Below are 20,528 nucleotides of genomic sequence, written 5' to 3'. Positions count from 1 at the left end.
GGCGAGAGGGAGGGAGGGAGGGAGAGTGGGGACGAGCGCGGCGACGCCGGTCCCACGTGACCCAATTGGCCCTGCGGCTGGGCAGGAGGTGGTGAGGGAGGGCCCAGGGTCTCCGTATTGTGATGTGTATGGAGGGCAAAAACAAAAACAGAATTACCTGGAAAAACTCAGCAGGTCTGGCAGCATTGGCGGAGAAGAAAAGACTTGACGTTTCGAGTCCTCATGACCCTTCCACCGAACTGTATGGAGGGCAGGTTCGGCCTGACTCTGGGCACCAGGCTGTCGGAAGGAGGTGAAGACATTTCGGGGAAGGTGAACGGTTCCAGGGCCGAGGAGGTGGGCGGGAGCGGGAGGAGGAGGTGGGAGGGGGAGGTGATCTGGTTGTTATCTTCCAACATTCTGCAGGTTCTGCAACAATCCCAAGCAGATTGGAAGGTGGCAAATGCAACCCCACTGTTTAAAAAAGGAGGGACGGGGAAGACGGGGGATTACAGACCTGTTAGTCTAACATCAGTAATGCAGAAAATGCTGGAGTCTATTATAAACTGATAACTGAAGACTTAGAAAATATCAACGGGTTGGACAAAGTCAACATAGATTTGTGAACAGGAAATCGCGTTTGACAAACCTACTGGAGTTTTTTTTTGAGGATGTACCTAGTAGAATTGATAAGGGAGAACCAGTAGATGTGGTGTATTTGGATTTTCAGAAGGCTTTTGATATAGTCCCTCATAAATTCTGAGGTAATTATCCAATTGCCTTTTAAAGCCATGGTTGAATCCACCTCCATCACACTCTCAGGCGGTGCATTCCAGATCTTAACCACTCACTCCATAAAAATGTTTTTCCTCCTGTTGCCTTTCCGTTCTTTTGCCATTCACTTTAAATCAGTCAATTCTAGTTCTCAGCCCTTCCGCCACCAATGGAAATAGTTTCCCTATCTAGATTGTGTCTAAATCCCTCATGATTTTAAACACCGCTATATAAAATCTCCTCTTAGCCTTCTCTTTTCTAGAGAGCAACCCAGCTTCTCCAATCTGTCCATGTAACTGAAGACCCTCATCCCTGAAACCATTCTTGTAAATCTTTTCTGCACCCACTCTAAAGCCTTCATAATTTTTATAAAGTGCAATGCCCAGAATTTGGACACAGTACTCCAGTTGAGGCTGAAGTGGAGTTTTATAGACTGATGGAAGTAGTAGTTATGATCTGAAATTGTTGAACTCAATGTTGAGTCTGGAATGCTGTAATGATGACAACAAACAACTTGCATTTATACAGCACTTTTAACATCCCAAGGCACTTCACAAGAATGTTATCAAACAAAATTTCACACCAAGCCAATTGGATATAATGGGACAGATGACCAGAAACCTGGACAAAGAGTTAGGTTTTAAGTGTCTTAAAGGAGGAAAGGTAGAGAGAGGCTTAAGGAGGGAATTCTAAAACTTAGGGCATATGCAACTGAAGACACAATCATCAATGATACAATGATTAAAATGGGGGCATGTGCAAGAGGCCAGAATTGGAGCTACAGTAATGGGGAGGGGCAAGGCCATGGAGGGATTTCAAAACAAGGGTAAGAATTTCAAAATTGAGGTGTTGCTGGATCAGTGAGCGTAGGGGTGATGGGTGAACGAGATGTTGTAAGTTAAGATAAGGGGATGACTCATGTTTATGTAGTGTGGGAGGTCATAGGTCGACCAGGAGACCACTGGAATAGTTAAGTTCAATGCAGAGGTAACAAAGACAAGGATGAGAGGTTCAGTAGCAGATGAGTTGATTTAAGCACAGAATCAAGCAATGTTACAAATGTGGATGTAACTAGACTTAAAGTGATTAGGTGTATATGTGGACTGTGACCTTTCAACGGCACTTTTGAAGCGTAGCCCCTGCTGTATTGCAGGAAACACGGCAGCCAATCTGCGCACAGCAAGCCCCAGAATAACAGAGCAGGCTTGAGGAGCCGAATGGCCTATTCTTGCTCCTAATTTGTATGTTCATAGAACAAGGGCTCTCAGCCTCGATACAGGATAAGCCATTTAGGACTGACATGAGGAAAAATTTCTTCACTCTGAGGTTGGTGAACCTATGGAATTCTCTACCAAAGGAGGCTGTGGAGGCCAAGTCACTGAATATATTCAAGAAGGAAATAGATAAGATTTCTAGACACTAGAGGAGTCAAGGGGTATGGGGAGAGAGCAGGAGTATGGTGTTGAGATAAAGGATCAGCCATGATCATATTGAGTGGCGAGCAGCCTCGATTGGCTGAATGACCTACTCCTGTTCCTATTTTCTATGTTTCTAAACTGTTGCTTCTATCTTCTTCCCGTTGACAGAAAGGTCGAGAACTTGAGGGTGCTGATTTAAGGCAATTGGCAAAAGACCCAACAGCAACATGAGGGAAATCATTTTTATGCAGCAAGTGGTTAGGATTTGGAATGCACTTCCTGACACTGTGGTGCAAGCTGATTCAATTGTGGCTTTCAAAAGAGAATTGGATAATTATCTGTAGAGAAAAAAATACAGGGTTATAGGGAAAAGGTTGGGGAGTGGGACTAGCTGAGTTGCTCTTGCAGAGAGTTTGCAGCAACGCAATGGGCTGAATGGTCTCCTTCTATGCTGTAACCATTCTATGATTCATAAAATCATGGCTGCCTTAACTCCACTTTCCTGCCTGCCCCCAGAACCCTTGACTCTGTTGCAGATCTAAAATCTGCCTAACTCAACATTGAATATATTCAATCACCCAACCTTCACTGCTCACTGTAGAAGACAATTCCAAAGACTCATGACCCTCAGAAGAAATTCCTCATCATCTCTAAATCTTAAATGGGAGATCCTTTATTTTTAAACTTTGCCCCCAGTTCTAGATTCCCCCACAAGGTGAAACATCCTCTAGAACCTTCAGCATCAACAGGTCAAGACCCTTCAGAATCTTGAATGTTTCAAAAGGGTTACTTCTCATGAGGCAGGATGGTGTAGTGGTAATGTCAGTGGATTAGTAATGCAGAGTCCCAGGCTAATGTGCAGGGAACATGGGTTTAAATTCCACCACGGCAGATGGTGGAATTTAAATTCAATTAATGAAACCTAGTCTCCGTAACAGTGACCATGAAACTATCATCGATTGTTGTAAAAACCCATCAGGCTCATTAATGTCCTTTAGGGAAAGAAATCTGCCATCCTTATCTGGTCTAGGCTACATGTGATTCCAGACCCACAGCAATGTGGTTGACTCTAACTGCCCTCTGAAATGGCTGAGCAAACCACTCAGTTCAAGGGCAATTAGGGATAGGCAACAAATGCTGGCCTTGCCATTGACATGTGCATCCTGCAAAAGAATAAAGAGAAGTTTGATGGAGGTATTCAAAATCATGATAGGTCTGGACAGAGTAGATAGGGAGAAACTGTTCCCACCTTTGAAAGGATCGGGAATAAGGGGGCATAGATTTAAAGTAATTGGCAAAAGCAGCAAAAGTGACATGGGAGAAAACTTTTTCATGCAAGTGGTTAAGGTCTGGAATGCACTGCCTCAGAGTGTGGTGGAGGCAGGTTCAATCGAAGCATTCTGAAGGGAATTAGACTGTTATCTGAAAAGGAAGAATGTGCAGGGTTACAGGGAGAAGGCAGGAGAATGGCACTAAGTGAACTGCTCATTCAGAGAGCTGGTGCAGACAGTGGGCCAAATGGCCTCCTTCTGTGCTGTAAAAATTCTGAGATTCTATGACATTTACCTTGAGTTTTCAAAGCTATTTGGCAACAATGCTGGTAGTAATGTGGATTGTGACAAACAACTTACCTCTGCAACACTCCCTAGTTCCCTTTCTAGATCATTTGTTACCCATCACCTGTGTAAAAAACCTGGGCAAAAATACTGAGCGAGTAGCATCATTTGTCACATCTTTGCCCAATTCCACTTTCAGTGACCCCATTGCACCATTGTTTTTCCTTTTCACTCTTTAATACAAGAGGCGTCCAAGGCTTTTGTCTGCCAGCAAACATTGGAAGACTGACCAGGCCCCCAAAATGCAGACTGTTCATGTGAAATACTGATAATCAGCATGTATGCCTCTAGGAAAATAGTTATACTGAATGGCTGCTTGCATCTATAGAATCTTACCCAGAAATGTATCTAACTGCTATGTAGGTTGTCATCATTTCAGTGTGCATATCATTTTAGTTCTGTAGAAGTACAGGGCAGGTAATATCCTTTTGACAATGTCAGCTTTAATAAAATGTCATTATCAATATTTATCTTTGTCATTTGGATCAATAAGAATGTGGTGATATTTTTTCCATCAACACTGATTTCAAGCAAATGGGCAAAAATATGTACTACAAACTGGGAAAACTGCTCATCGTTAGAGTCTTTGATTGATGGAGAGCTCCATAATCACGTGTCATCAGTTGATCTCTTTTACTATTATTTATTAATTGAGAATATAAAAGATTTTAGAAGTGTCTCAACTTTGATGAATGTACTCTTCTCTTGAAGGAAGCAACTTATGACTGTGGGTCCAGGAGACCATCCTGTAAGCCCATTTATTACCTGCTCTATCCTGTGTACGTTATTGTACAAGGACTTGTTTAATATTAAAATCAGGATTAATTATATTTAAACAAAGTCAGGATTTGATATCAAATTTATATCTATAAATTCTAACAAAGAAAATATAATATTCCAAATAACGACATTTCAAATTAAGATTTATTTTGGATCTCAAAGCTAATTTAAAATTAAATGTTAATGTGCATATTTGTCAACTAAATGCAGATATTAATAACCCTATTTGAATATTTTAGAATGGAGAATATTTTGATAAATACTGCAAATGTAACCTTAATTTTTAAATAACAAGGTTTCATGGTGTTTTATTGACAGTCTCTGTTTCGGGAACTTGTTATTCCATTCACTTTACCCCAACGCTTCCCTCCTTCTGAATAATATGTTCCTAATATATTCATCTTTTCTCCAAGCCTGGATATAGTGTTGCAGTCAAGCTGTCCTCTGGATTAGTTGTAGATATGCATCAATAATAAAATCTCCCTGGGAAGTTGAACAAAACTGAGTTGTATAGAGTATATTCACATCATTTTGAGCTATTAACTCGAAGACAGTTATATTCCCCTCAAATACCCCAGATATATTACAACTTACACGTCTGCACAGAAACTGCTTCAAGCTCTTGACAGAAGTAGCGCTTACTCGGAATTGATTGAAATACAACTTTTTCAAATGGGTTTTAAAGGTGGGCTTCATTTATTGCAAGGTAATTACTCAGAGCAGATAGATTTGTTTTGAGAAAGGAGGGGGGGAACAAAGAAATAATCATGACCATGTCATCTGTCAACATTCAACTATCAGTCAACTTCCTTCCTTCCCTGGTTCACTACAATACATTTTGAGAAAGCACAAGACACTTGATGGTGAAACAGGCTTTATTGACATTTAGTATAGGTAATCAGCCCAACTAGACACAAACAAAGGCTTTAAGTTTCTAGCTCTATCTTTTGAATCCTCTGAAGGACTGATGAAAACCATGCTCCTTTAGTTTATGCATCACATTTTGTCTACATAAAAGTTATACATCACAGATAAGACCTCATAATGTAGCTGTTCCTGAATCATTTGAAAACAGGTCTATTAATGTAAACTCTTTTGTTTTAAAACTCCAAAGCTACTTCTCTCAAACAAGACATCCTGACTTAACTGTTCTTGAATCCCGGCCTAACTATTATTTTTCATTACTGTAGTTAATAAATCCTTCAATCTATGTTTGTTGCACTAGTCAGCAAGATTAAACTTTAATCATCTATGGTTGATGTCATTATGGTCACTTCTTTCCTTGCATAAGCATCTTATTTAAAGCAGACACTCAAAGCAGAAGAGTAACCATATGCTTTCTTCTCATGACACTTCAAAGCCATCTGTCTATATTGGAAAGCCTGTTGTTCCAAGATACAAGGAAGTTTGATCATTAACCTTTAACTCTGCATGATCTCCAACCCGTCTTGTTACATTCAATTCCAAATGCTGAATGACAGCAAGTATGTTCTTACAGATTAAACTTCATGGCAATTTATTACATTCCAAATTATGGTTATTTAAATGACTATAAAAAGATTGTAATACTTGAACAAATGGTACCCAAGTGCAGTATATGTAATAGCCAGGAACCTAAAGCATAAGATTTTCATTTGCACAAGGTTTGAGATATAAAGATCTGCATGTTGACAAAAAGGCAATTTTGAAAAAGACTTTTTGTACTTCCTCTTCTAACTTACTCCCCCTTCCCAGTTATTGTCTCTCATATCTATACTCGCTGGTCAAGAAAGCATTTTCAATCCACTAAACTCTGTCAACACAGGAGACACAGCTGTGTGAGGTGGAAAGAAAACTTTTATGGGACAACTTTCCACAATCCAGCCAAGATCGAGAAAGACAACTTTGGAGGTGCCCATCTTAGTCAGGCTGGGATTTGAGACTCACTTTATTTAATTACCATTATATAAACATTGCAAAACTTGATTCAGCTGGTACCAAAATAAGAAATTTATTCCACATTTTTATGGTTGAAACAAAAACACTCTTCCCTTTTGATGACCGCCAAAGAGTCATACTACATTTGTAATCAGTTGCATGAACTGAAGCAAATTAAGCTTTTCTTTCCATACAGTGCAAATGAACTTGAATTTATAAATGTTTGCAGTTATTTCAAGTTTCTATAAGCATTTAGTTCCAACCTTCATGTGATTAGATTTATGTTGGTTTACTTATATTTTTAGTTTTCGCTGTAGAAGCATATTGGGTGCTTTGTATGTGGCTTATGGAATACGATCAAATCCTACTGGTTTCTGCTAACCAGTGACAAACAACCGGTGGTTTCACAGACTTAAGGAGAAACCATTTGGAATATGCTTTCAGGCATTTCAATCGGGAGGCCACTTTAGGGTGTTGGATCATCTTCTCGGTGACGCAGCTGGCAACTTCTCGTTGAACATGTACACACGGAGACTGCATCTTGCCTGTCATCAATTCCCTGGGACAACACGGAAGAGCAAAGCCAGAATATTTTGCATCACATCAGTAGCCCATGTCTACTCTGCTGCAATATATTGCTCTGCCTTGTGGTCCTGTATTCACCAAACAGCTGTAAGGAACACTTAAGTCTATTCCAACAAACTGGCTGCAATCATACCTAGCACAAAGGAAGATAGTTGTGTTTGTTGGAGGCCAATCATCTCAGCCCCCTGACATTGTTGCAGGAGCTTCTCGGCCTAAGGCCCAAACATCTTCAGCTGCTTCATCAATGACCTTTTTTCCATCATAAGGTCAGAGAGAAGTGGGGATGTTCGCTCGTGATTGCACAGTGTTCAGTTCCAATTGCAACTCCTCAAATAAAGCAGTACCTGCCCGTGTGCAGCAAAACCTGGACAACATTGTTTGGGCTGATAACTGCAAAACATTCACACCACACAAGTACCTGGCAAAGACCATCCCTAACACAAGAAAATCTAAGCATCTCTTCCTTGACATTCAATAGTGCTACTATCGCGGAGTTCCCACATCAACGCCCTGGAGATCACCATTGACCAGAAACTTAACTCAATCAGTTACATAAATACTATGATTACAAGAGTAGGTCAGAGGTTGGGAACTACAAAAAGGATCTCACTCCTGACTCTCCAAAACCTGTCCACCACCTACAAAGCACAAGTCAGGAGTGTGATGGAATACTCTCCACTTGCCTGGATGACTGCAGCTCCAACAATCAAGCAGCTTAACAGCATGTAGGACAAAGCAGCCCGTTTGACAGGCATCCTATCACCACAAGTACATTGTGGCTACAGTGTGTACCATCTTACAAGATGCCCTGCAGCAACTCGCCCAGGCTGCTTTGACAGCACCTTCCAAACTTGCGAACTCTACCACCCAAAAGGTCAAGGGCAGCGGACACATGGGGACATCACCATCTACCACCCAAAAGGTCAAGGGCAGCAGACACACGGGGACATCACCATCTGCAAGTCCCCTCCAAGTCACAAACCATCTTGACTTGGGAATATATAATATTCCTTCACTAGCCCTGGGTCAAAATCTTGGAACTCCCTCCCTAACAGCACTGTGGGTGTATGTACACCCATGGACTGCAGCAGTTCAAGAAGGCCACTCACTACCACCTTCTCTAGGGCAATTAGAAATGGACAATAAACATTGGCCTTGCCAGTGACAATCACATCCCATGAATGCTTTTTTTCCAAAATCCCATTATAAGTTTTTGCCATCATATGAAAATGATATTTTTGAACAAAAAAATTAGATTTATTAAAGCAAAACTCATTGCTGTACAATTCCTGACATTGCCCATTCTGCAGGCTGTCAAAAATAATTTACTCTAACAACTTAAGGAGAACACATACTCAAAAGCAGAAGAAGTGTAAAAGCTGAGGAAAAACAAAAACTTATCCTTCACACAGTTTGAAGCAAACAACCTTTTAAAAGGTACAGGCCTTTGAAAGTGTTACTTTAGATAAAAAAAATTTGCCACCATTCTTGCTAAACATCAAAGAATTCTTTATGGGACCTTAAGTAGAATAGGAACCTGGTGTGTTGATAAGTTATCTGCACATAATTACCTAGCAAGCTCAAACATTAATAATTTTCTTTTTCAGTTTTAAAGTCTCTAAGATCTCCTCCACACAATATGGTATAAATTAGTTGAGTTCTAAACAAAATTCCTAAAGTGCCTCATATTAGGGAATGCTGGAAGGGCACAATGGCAATGGATCCAAATAGAATGCTTCTAACACACCAAATGTTTAACTGGTCCAAACATTTGGCCATATCCGGGAACTTCAGTCTGCTGCTGCACCTTGAAAAAACTGCTCACTTGCGCTAGGGGGATCAGCATCTTCTTCTTGCTCCTGTAATAAAAGGCCCATTAGTAAATATAATTATGCAAGCAAGTTTTGAAAACCTCAGCTATTTCAAAGCAGGTTTATGTAATCGAACAGAGTATCTTCTCAAGGACAATTAGGGATGAACAAAAAATTCTGGCCTTGCCAACAACACTCACATCCCATAAAAGAATTTTTAAATTGTCTCAAGATACACTACTAAACAGCAAAGTTACTCAATTGAATTGTATATCAAAATTGTGTTAATAAGGTCGTTGCAATTTTTTTTTAGTTCCAAAGATAATCGAAGAGAAACAAAGCAAAAACCGAACAAGAATACATTAAAGATGGATACTCATTTATTGAACTGTACAACTTCACATCTTTACAGCCTGGTGTTATCTACTAAAAAGCAATTGCTCCCCCCTTTTATCTCCTAAAGAGAATGATTCATCCTGGAATTCCACAGGAGTCAGGAACCCACTAGTATTTCATCCAAGTATCCATTCTTTATGTGACCCTACAGAGTGCACGTGTGCAGGTTATTCAATTGTAGGAGGCACCACAGCTGAAACTTGGTCCTATCATTGTCCAATGTACATGATCCTTTGGCTCATAAGCCACAGATTAAATCACAGGTCCATCAGTGACAACAACTGATCTCTATCTGTTGATGTAGTTTTAATATATCTAGTACTTAGTCAGTTTGGTGAATAAGGAACGCAAGATAAAGTCATGCTTAAATTACTTCCAGTGCGTCACCTACTAATCCGTCTTGAAATATCTATAGTCACAGAGATTCCTAACCACTAGGCTGAAGGACAGAAGATGGTCAGGACAAACAATATCACTGGAAAGCTCTTATACAAAATCTATATGTCACTCACCTTTGGTTCTTTGACTTCAAAATCCTCTCCATACTGAATGGAGAAATCAATGTGCTGCAAGACTATGTTAACACATTCTTCATCTGAACGATCAAATGGCAAAAAACGAACCATGCTGTAATCATCAATCTAAAAAGACAAATGTTGATGTTAATAAACATTATCAAAATGTTTGCACAGCATCATTCTGATGAAACTTATAAAATTCTAGATCCCATGATTTTCACTATTGAGGATTTTCACAATAGCATTTTAGCCAATATTTTAAAATAAATTATATTAAAAAAACACAAATCAAATGTTGCTAGCAAAAACACTGGTACCTTTGTATTATTTTTAAAATGCTCAAAGTACATTTAGATTTTTGAGAAAAGCTCAGTTTCAAGTCAGACCTGAATTGTCATGGTCTTTGGTTGTATCCTGTAAATTGATTTGGAATTTCTTAAAACATGCACTGTAGTAATAGTATGTCTATGGCATGTGCCATTACAATGTCTCAAATTCTCTAGCAAATAATGGCATAGGTAACTGAAGCAATTACGTGGGACCCTTATCAAAATAGTTAGAATTCCAGTACTATAGCTCCACCCTCTATAGAATCAATGTTGAGGTTCAATTTGCTGCCAGAACACTGCACTGATCAGTACCAGTGATCATACATCTCTGTCCTATGATTACCGAACCTCGGCCAGTGGAAACACTTTCCCTTTTTTTACTCTATTAAAACCTTTAATCATTTGAACACTGTTAATAAATCTTCTCAACTTTCTCTATTCATAATAAACTTCATGCCTAATATTTTACTAATGCTACACAATCATTTATTTGTACAAAGACAGAACAGTTCTATGTTGCTTAAGTAATCTTGGAATACAGAATTTGATTGAGATAAGCTAATAGAGCATTTTTGATGTTAATGGAAATTTGGCTTCTTTGATTGCAGCACAAACTACTTACCAATCCACAAATTGCTTTAGTTAGCTTTCTGAATTTCTTGCTTTTCCAAGTGTCAGTTGAGTCCTGCATCAATGAATACATATCAGGGTCTAAATACCTTTAATGAAAGAATATCAGGAAATATTATTGACATTAATGTCCAAGAACTGTGTCAAAACAATTTCTGAAAATATATATGAAAAGTTTGATATAAAACTGTTTTGTAACGTGAATCTTCAAATTAGAGTTCCTTTGCTGTTTTGAGAACTCAATATAGAAGGAAAGTGAATATAATTTAATAGAAAAATAAACACGTTTAGCATTACAACTCCTGAAATAAGCTGCACTTGTTTTGAGTTGCTTCGTGTTTTATCACCCATTGGAAATCCCATTTAGAGGAAGAGAATAAACTATGTAAAGTCAGAAGGTGTGGGTTCAAGCCCCACTCCAGAAACAAACACAAAATCCAGGCTGACACTCGTGCTGTAGTGAGGGAGGGATGGAGCACTGCTGGAGTGGTGCCATCTTTTGGCGAGACATTATACCAAGGGCCTGCCCTTCTTCTCAAGTGAGCATAAAATATCTCATGGCACTATTTTGAAGAACAAGGAAGCTCTCCCCAGTGTCCTGGCAACATTTATTCCTTAATCAAAAATATTAAAAAATAAATTATTTGGTCATTATCACATTGCTGTTTGTGGGACCTTCCTTTCCACCCTTTAGACTGTCCTGTTTCCTACATTAGAACAGTGAACATTTCAAAAGCACTTCACGATCTGTAACGTGTTTTGTAACATTGAGGAAAGTCCTTTCTTACTTTAAAAGCATTATCAAGGGTACCTTAAAAGGCTTTTAACTACCACTTTTCAGGTTAAGGAGGCCCTCAAACATGCAAACAAGTACAAATACAAACCTTCGCTATCAGAGAAAGCTGCAAACATCACTAAGACAATGTTCCACCACAAATAAGAGAAAAATTGTCTGCATGGTATTTGTCCATCAGAACACACAATTTTCAACTTCAACTTAAAAGACAAGAAAAATACCAAGCAGTTGGGTCCTCTTCCTGCCCCAAACACAACAGATCTACATTGTACACACTACACTGGGAAGATGGGAATACACTCTCCAGGCACCTCAACAACAAATGAAAGCAACCAATCTCCCAGGAACGATAGGATAGTGACTGAGCATCTCTGTCCAGCCACCACCAATCCCCACATGGCAACTGCCAAAAAATGCTCTCATCGTGAAGTGTGTAATATCATGGTAGCAGTATGTGGAACAATGCAAATGGTGTAATTATAGAAATGTGTGTTCTTACAAATACATGTCAAGGTAAAGAAAAGGCTTTGGCTCAAAGAAGCTCACAGTCTAACACACAACTAAATTTTGAATACTTCTAATGTCAATCTCCACTATCCTGCAAAGCAAATAATTCCAAAAATGTCACCTTTCAGTCAAGAGGTTTTTCATAATATATGTTCCAAATTTACTTTTCCCAGCTTAAATTTACATTTGCTTTGTCTTGTAGCACCACAACCCATATCTACAAATGCATCAGGAATTGAACTGTAAAATCCTTAAATAATTTTTAGCCGTCACTTGTCAATCCGAAAATAATCTAAAAATGGTCAATATAACAAGATACATTTCTGAAACTGTATACCATTAACAGGTATGTTACAATATGTAATATTGTATGTATAATGGGTCCATCAGATACAACATAAGGTTTCACTTACTTTTCAATTTCTTTTTTTGCTTTCTTGTTCAGTAAATCCATTTTTGTCATGATGTTGACCTGAGGAATTTCCAGAGACACCATTGCACTGAGGGCTGCCAAAACACCTGACACAAACTAAGAAAATTGTAAAGTTATACATCTGCACGTCTTACAGTGAATGTCAGATTTATATCATATATTAACCATTTATAAAATAATTAATAGATTATGCTTGGGCTGATGGAATACGTTTGTGTAATATGTGCTATGGGGTGCTGAGCCACCCAGACCAAAAAGATCCCAGATTCAATCTTTGGTTTTTGTTAAGATCACCAATCTCAGTTGGATTGAGATGCAACTGACCTCTGTGCTCTTAGGTTATAAAGGAGAATCCCACACTCAAGGCAGAATCATCCCAGATTTGCACTAAGTGGAAAAAGGACATTTTAACCGCAGGCCACAATGGCAGCTTTTCGCGCTGTATTGTCCCTTTCCTGCTTCTAATTATGTAGCCACAGGAAATACACCAGCTCGTGGCCTTTGAATTGCCCACCGCACCGTTACCTTGCCACTTCCTCACGCAGGGTGCTATATTTAAACTGCAGCTGTATGGACACTTCTCAATGCTTGCAGCCCAGAAGGGCACCAGTGGAGACACGGCCTCCAAAAGCCAAGAAGAGCTCAACACCACGCAACCCCTGCATTCCCATTCCCCCCCCCACCCCCCGATTCAGCGATACATCCCTGGGACGCCTTCTGGACACCCTGAAGGCATGCTGCGATGTCCTCTACCCCCACTCTGGCCGCAGGAGGCCCATCAGTCTCACCACTTACGGGAATACACGATGAATGGTTAGGCTCTGGGAAGTACCAAGGATCAGAGGGACCTTGGTGTGCATGCCCACCAATCCCTTAAGGTAGCGGGACAGGTAGATAAAGTGGTTAAGAAGGCATATGGGATACTTGCCTTTATTAGCATAGAAGCGTAGAATATAAGAGCGGGGAGATTATGCTGGAACTGTTTAAAACGCTGGTTAGGCCACAGCTAAAGTATTGCATGCAGTTCTGGAATCCGCATTATAGGAAGGATGTGATTGCACTAGAGAGTGCAGAGGAGATTTATCAGGATGTTGCCTGGGTTGGAGAGTTTTAGTTACAAGGAGAGATTGGTTAGACTGGGTTTATTTTCCCTGGAGCAGAGGAGATTGAGGGGGGACATGATTGAGGTGTATAAAATTATGAGGGGCATAGATAGGGTAGACGGGAAGGAACATTTCCCTTGGTGGAGGGATCAATAACCAGGGGGCATAGATTTAAGGTAAGGGGCAGGAGGTTTAGAGGGGATGTGAGGAGGAATTCACCCAGAGGGTAGTGGAAGTCTGGAACTCACTGCCTGAAAGAGTGGTAGAGGTAGAAACCCTCATAGCATTTACGAAGTATTTGAATGAGCACTTGTGATGCCATGGCATACAAGGCTATGGGCCTAGTGCTGGAAAATGGGGTTAGAATAGTTAGGTACTAATTTGACCAGTGCAGACTCGATGGGCCGAAGGGCCTTTTTCTGTGCCGTAGACCTCTATGACACGCCAGCTTGGGAGGTGGTGGCAGAGGTGGTCAGTGCCAATGCTGCACACAAAAGGTTGGCCACCCAGTGCAGAAAGCAGATGAATGATCTCATCTGTGCCTAGGTAAAGCAACCATTAGATCACTCTAAACTCACACACTCAAGGCCCCACACATTCACTGGCATCTCACTCACTGCCAGCTCAACGGACTTCACCACTCATTCTCTCACACACACCTTCACATCGCCATCTGGCTTCATCTCCTCTGGAAACTGCCTCCTCAGCCCTCACCAGCTTGAGGTCACTTGCACAGATCAACATGTGCCCCCATACATTCTCTGGGATACCCCCCTTCCTGAGTACAGCCCTCACCCTGCCGCCTATTCCCTTGCCTGAAGCCAATTCTTCCCCTTCCCCAAGCAAGCCCTAGCCCTGCAGCCATTGAAAAGCCTTACGGCTGCTCTGGTAGGTAGATACCTGCCCATAAGTCCCCTTAAAAGTGATGTGGTGCTGCCTGTGAAGCATGGCACTGATGATTGCTACCTGAAGAAAGGTAGGCAAATAAACCTTGAAGTCCCGAGCGAAGTGCAGCTCGCCAGGCACACGTTGCTTATGTGCAGTTGTGAAACACATCAGCATGTGCCTGGATTACCCAGCATGAGGGGATGATTCCAACAATCAGGGCTTATAATGATATGCAGATGTGTTAAAACAAAGTTCCTGACGTCTGGCAGTGGGAAAGGAGGCCTGCCATTGAAGGGCAGAGCGGACGATCGCAAACTGGTTTCACTATTGGTTGAAACCGATTTTTGGCCTTCCCAGCACAGTGTCCCCTCACACCTGCCATGACACCCAACGTCAATGGCACAGAAAATTCCACACTCAACATTCTCACTTTTGCCTGTCATCCTTCTGAAAGCCCTGTGACATTGGAAGGGGACGGTCTCAGACTCAGGGCTGTTGTCTCCACAGTTAAACAACTTTCTGATATCATGATCTAGGCTCACAAGAAGAATGGCCACCAGAGCAAAGTACTGAAGACCCTGTGGAATTATATTCCGACATAAATCACTGATTTTAGACGAACAGGAGGAGAAAAAGGCAATAAAAGTTTGGGGGGGGGGGGCGAAGGTCTGGACCAAAAGTTTTACCTTTTTGCAAGTCACATATTTAATAAAAATAGTAGATATTCAATAACATTGATCATGTAATAACTAGATGGTTACGAAAACTTCAAATGCAACAGTGCAGGATTACTATGACATCTTGATCAAGTAGTGAAAACTACCTTAAATGACTCCACCATAAATTGAGAGTCAACAAGAAATACCCCACAGACACGAAACTCCCACTGCTGCAACTGTTCCACTAGCTGCTTCATTATTGGAAGATGAGTGTATAACTCAATCTGACCTGTAATGAAGGAATAAAAGGCACATTAGGTTACAATCTGTTTGCAGAACCAACAATCAAAACTTATTAGATATGAAAGGGTTCAGTTACAAAGGTGCACAGAGTTTAAATTGGGTGTATAATGCTATCATAACCACTATGCATTCAAAGCCCAAACCCCACACCTAGTGGTCTAATGATAAAAGAAACTTAACACTAATCCATATAGATCAGACAGAACCCACCCAAGCTAACTATGATGAGAAAATACAGATATGGATGTTGAGTGAGAGAATAATCAAGATTGGCTTTTCCGACTTCACTTGATCATGAGATGACGTGATTGAATAGCCTGCTAATGCTCACCGTCCAAATTTTCTCATGGAATGGCTTTTGGAGAAAGTATTAGGAGCGGCTGACACTTGCATTTCATGAGTCAGCATCTTCAGGAGGGAGGGGGAGGGGGAAAAAAAATTCAGGAAGAGCCCAAAATTGGTATCGTAGTAACTCAATACACTTTTGTGATTGCTTCTTTGACCAAGTTTCTTTTCTAAATCAGAGACCATTACTGTGTTAGGATTATAATATAGTATAAATTTTGCTACACCTAGTCAATACACTATACCGAGCTAAATGTTGCAATAAATTAACTGCATTTACAACAAAAATGAACAAAGCTTAACCTGAAGACAGGGCTTTAAGGCAATTGGAAAACAAGCCAGAGGTGAGATGAGGAGAATTTTTCTTATGCAGCAAACAGCAAATTATCTGTTCCACCACACTAAAAGGGTGGTGGAAATAGATTCAATGGTAACAATCAAAAGAGAAAGGCTCATGGAGTGGGAAAAAAAGGCTTTCAAAGAGCTTGCATAGCCACAATGAGCCTCCTCCCAGGCTACAGTTCTCCAGTTCTATTTTATAAACAGAATTCCCATCAGGAGGTAATCAGCTCAAGAGTTGACTTTTACCTCTGTCACTCCCTTAAAATTTTTCTCCTTTTCTTTCTCATTACAGCATTGGACAGTTTTGGTAGTGTAATCATGCAGCTTTTGTCAACATTCCCACCATTTCTTCACTGCCTTTTCTGGATACAAAAGCCACGACTGGAAAAAATCCAAGACTGCTTCATCATAGCATTTCATTATCAAACTACTATTGAAAACACATATCAATTTCTACCAACCTGGACAATCAAATAGTATATAGTCATCTTCCACATGACCTAGGCAATCTGCCAGCCAATCAAAGTTGTTAGCAAAGTATTCCATACAGAAAATGAGTCCACCATTTGGGCCGAACCTCAAGGAATCATCTTCCATTACATCATCCACTTGGATGAGCTCCCGGATATCTATATCCAGTAACAGTAAAGAAAGGTAACTCACTATAACATTTTAGAATCGGGGAACTCAGTTTTAAAACTGGACATCTTATCAAAATAAAAGCAAAAAAGTGCGGATGCTGGAAATCCAAAACATAAATTAAAATACCTGGAAAAACTCAGCAGGTCTGACAACATCTGCAGAGAGGAACAAAGTTAATGTTTCGAGTCCGTATGATTCTTCAACAGAACAGATCTGTTGAACAGAACAGTTCTGTTGAAGAGTCATACGGACTCAAAACATTAACTGTGTTCCCCTCCGCAGATGCTGTCAGATCTGCTGAGTTTTTCCAGGTATTTTTATCTTATCGAAATAACCATTTAAAAGCAAGTAAATCCACCATAATCAATTATTGTAGAATAAAACTGCTGACAGAAAAGATCATTTTCTACAGCTATTATTTTTAACAATAACCATGGAATATAACCCAAAATATGTTGCATACAAAAAAATAGAGCCAATTTTCTTTTGTACACAGCTCATCAATTCAGTTATCCAATAAGCCCTTGAGAGTACAGGGAAACTATCTGTGTACAAGGTGTTGCTCAAGATTTACTATTGTTTCTGGCTCTGTAAATGAACATATAGACAGGTTGTGCAATCTGACATAGCCTGTAGAAGTGACTTTGACCCAAACAACAGGCTTGTGTGCAAATTATTAGGTGAACATAAGTGTCTCCTATGCCCTAACATCAATGCTTTTCCTAGTACTCAAGATATAGCGCAAACGCAAAAAATGAATTTTTATGCATTTCTTAATAACAGTTGAACAGTACTCAGCAAAACAAGGACAGGCTCCCATCCATTTTGAATTTAAATCTAAAGATTCTAAATTTAAGATTATGAAGGGGATTGGCAAAACTGCAGGATTTTGTTCAAGATTCAAATGCCTGGAGACAAGTTGAAAAGTATTTTAAGGAAGGCAGGTAGATTTATTTTGTTGCATAAATTGCATTAGACTTGTGAACTAAGTCACCAGGAAAGATAGCTGATAGGAAAACATAAATAAGTTGAAGAGGTAACCAGCTGAGTTTTGGAATAGAAAAGAAGATCGAGGGATATGGTGTTAAAATGAGGTTAAAGTTAAACCAATTCTTGATACAGGGCAATGGAATTTTTTTTATATATACATTATTCACCTAGTAGAAAATCATGTCATTGAGAGAATTTTCTATTTCAGAATTTATTTTTTTTATTACATTTCAATAGATATTTCTAAGAATTTAGCATGAAAATTAAATTCTGTTTGCAATGGGTGTTATCATATTATGCAAGGTATACACAATGTACCAAGAAGCACAGTCTTTACACTAAATTGCTAAACCTCATTTTGTTTAGGTTTTCAAAAGAACAGTTTAAGGATGAATTACAAATTCATTAGCCAACTCACCTGCCAAGACAGGATAGTCAAAGTATTCTGCAGCAGGGTCAAGGTTCACCACCTGCACAGACCGATTCAGTACCTCACAGTGCTGCTGCACAGAGGAACAGTAAGTGCTCTGAAATGAAATACAGCAAATCCAGCTTCTTATTCAAGCATCATGTATTAAATATACAAATCAAAGAACACAAATTCTCCCAAACTTGTTCACTTATAATCTAACAATTCCTCGCTTGATGTCTAGAAATTTGCAACATTCTGTAACCAAAAATGTGTAAATTTCACTGCTTAACCTTAGTGATGCATCAGTCTAATTAGATGTTGTGTTTAATCATAAGTGCTTCAATTGTTTTAAAGGATCAAAAGGCATCATTTTCCCATATAATTACTGCTGCTAGCTACCATCTAATCTTGAGGGTAAAAAAGGATAATGGACATAGAACAGTATAATAAAATAATTTAAAAGGGGTTCAAAATACTTTATAAACCACAAAGAATGAAATCCAAAGAAAGATTGTGTTTTTGTAAAACAAACACCTGTTTTTCATTAAGTTTTAGTATTCTTTGAAGGCTAATGCAAATGCAGCCAAGAAAGATTCCATAACATGGCTTATGTGATACAATTTGCTTTAGAGTTTATGGGTAACGAAGACCTATAATTAGGAATATAGAGTACGATAGGAAAGAACTAATAATTCATACAAAAATTTGTTAGGCTACATTTAGAATAGTAAGAGTAGTTTTATTTTCCCTGTGATAGAAGACATAAAAGCCACAGAAAGTGTACAGCGCAACTTCACCAGAACAGGGATAGAAAGCTACCATTATGTGGAGCGATTTGAGACAAAACTAGATTTAATTTTTTTTTAAATTTTGACAGAAAATGAGATTGCTGTCTGTAGCGTCATTACAAAAGGGTCATCAATTTCAAATGATCAATGAAAGTGAGCGGAGGGGTGAAAAGAAATTTCTTACCAGTTGAAGTGTGGAATGATTTAACACAAAAAGTTGTGGCGGAGACCATTGCAAATTTTGGGGAAAAACTTGATAAAGATTTGAAGCAGAGAAAGTTATGGGTATACAGGGAGGGTGTGAGACAGTGGGATTGCTCAAGCAAAAAGTCAAAGAGGATACCATGGGCTGAGTGGGCTACTTTTGTGTCGCAAACATTCATGGTTCTATGCTGCATGTTGTGCGAAAGCCTCTTTAGTCTCAGGACAACCAATATTTTACATCTCAACGCACTATTACGATCATTGCAAAAACTAATTAACAATATTATAATGCGAATGATTTTACAGCAGACAGTGGGAGCCCGCTTGTCAACACTGTGATAGTTACTTGTTTGTGATCATGAGGCTTTGGCTGAGGGCAGCATGTGTTAGCTCACCCCATCTAGTGCCTAACAACCTCCCGCGACGGCCCGGGCATGTTTCCCACCCCCAGTGGTGTTCCATTAAAAACACGCTGCTGTTCTCTCCCGCTGTTACTGCCGGAGTCCTTCAGTGTGAAATACCTTCCCGCTGCCGGCAGGTCCCATCACCAATTGAGCATATCGAGGCATCCCGCCGCCATTAACCCAACATCAACGGAACATCCGGGCCCAGGGCGCCGCGTCACACGCAACTTCCGGCTACGGAAACAAAAACAGAATTACCTGGAAAAACTCAGCAGGTCTGGCAGCATCGGCGGAGAAGAAAAGAGTTGACGTTTCGAGTCCTCATGACCCTTCGAGGACTCGAAACGTCAACTCTTTTCTTCTCCGCCGATGCTGCCAGACCTGCTGAGTTTTTCCAGGTAATTCTGTTTTTGTTTTGGATTTCCAGCATCCGCAGTTTTTTTGTTTTTTTTTCTCCGGCTACGGAAGCCTATTTGGGACGACGTTACCGCCCCCCCACACCCCCCCGTCAACCGCGCAATTCGAAATGCCTTCGTGAAGCTTGTCCTTTTAAAAAAAACACACACACAGACCTCAACAGCTCCCCTTTAACCTACCTTTTTTTTCCTCCTAAATACCAATGATCTCCGTAAGAATATAACATGGCTTCATTTTGCAAAGGATGTTTTACCTCTGTTCAAATCGAGTGCGCCTCCTTCTTTAGTAAAAGCAGAAGATGCTGGAAATGGGAAATAATAACGGAAGATGCTGGAAAAGCTCAGCAGGTCTGGCAGCGTCTGCGGAGAGAGATAGAGGGACACAGATAACTTTCCCAGTCCAGGGTGACTTCTTCAGCGCCAGTCTCTTTACATCACTGGTTAAAAATCGGAATATATAAAAATATATATCGTAACGAAAACAGATAACTAACCAAAGACTGGTTTTGTAATAATTCCAAGTTTATCTAAAACTGTAGCTTA

The 20,528-nt window shown here is 40.0% G+C and overlaps 1 protein-coding gene across 1 annotated transcript; it reads right to left on the bottom strand.

Annotated features, from left to right (window-relative positions):
• Positions 1-5,428: 5,428 nt before the first annotated feature.
• Positions 5,429-19,796, bottom strand: gpn3 (GPN-loop GTPase 3). Its single transcript, XM_041203218.1, has 8 exons — positions 19,687-19,796; positions 18,180-18,288; positions 16,591-16,758; positions 15,304-15,428; positions 12,470-12,585; positions 10,746-10,842; positions 9,789-9,917; positions 5,429-8,928 (listed from the first exon to the last, which is right to left on the bottom strand). The coding sequence occupies exons 1-8, from the start codon at positions 19,732-19,734 to the stop codon at positions 8,860-8,862; spliced, it is 861 nt and encodes a 286-aa protein (XP_041059152.1). The 5' UTR covers positions 19,735-19,796; the 3' UTR covers positions 5,429-8,859.
• Between the last annotated feature and the right edge of the window lie 732 nt (positions 19,797-20,528).

This window comes from Carcharodon carcharias, chromosome 13 (genome assembly GCF_017639515.1).
Source record: "Carcharodon carcharias isolate sCarCar2 chromosome 13, sCarCar2.pri, whole genome shotgun sequence".
NCBI lineage: Eukaryota > Metazoa > Chordata > Chondrichthyes > Lamniformes > Lamnidae > Carcharodon > Carcharodon carcharias.
This window is presented reverse-complemented; position numbering and strand designations above follow the sequence as displayed.

Coding starts and splice junctions, on each gene's coding strand:
- gpn3 (XM_041203218.1), bottom strand. CDS start 19,734: ATGCCTCGATATGCTCAATTGGTGATGGGACCTGCCGGCAGCGGGAAG. Junction 10,843..12,469: donor GCAAAAAAAGAAATTGAAAA/GTAAGTGAAACC, acceptor CTTTCATTAAAG/GTATTTAGACCCTGATATGT. Junction 9,918..10,745: donor CTAAAGCAATTTGTGGATTG/GTAAGTAGTTTG, acceptor TTGTCTTTTTAG/ATTGATGATTACAGCATGGT.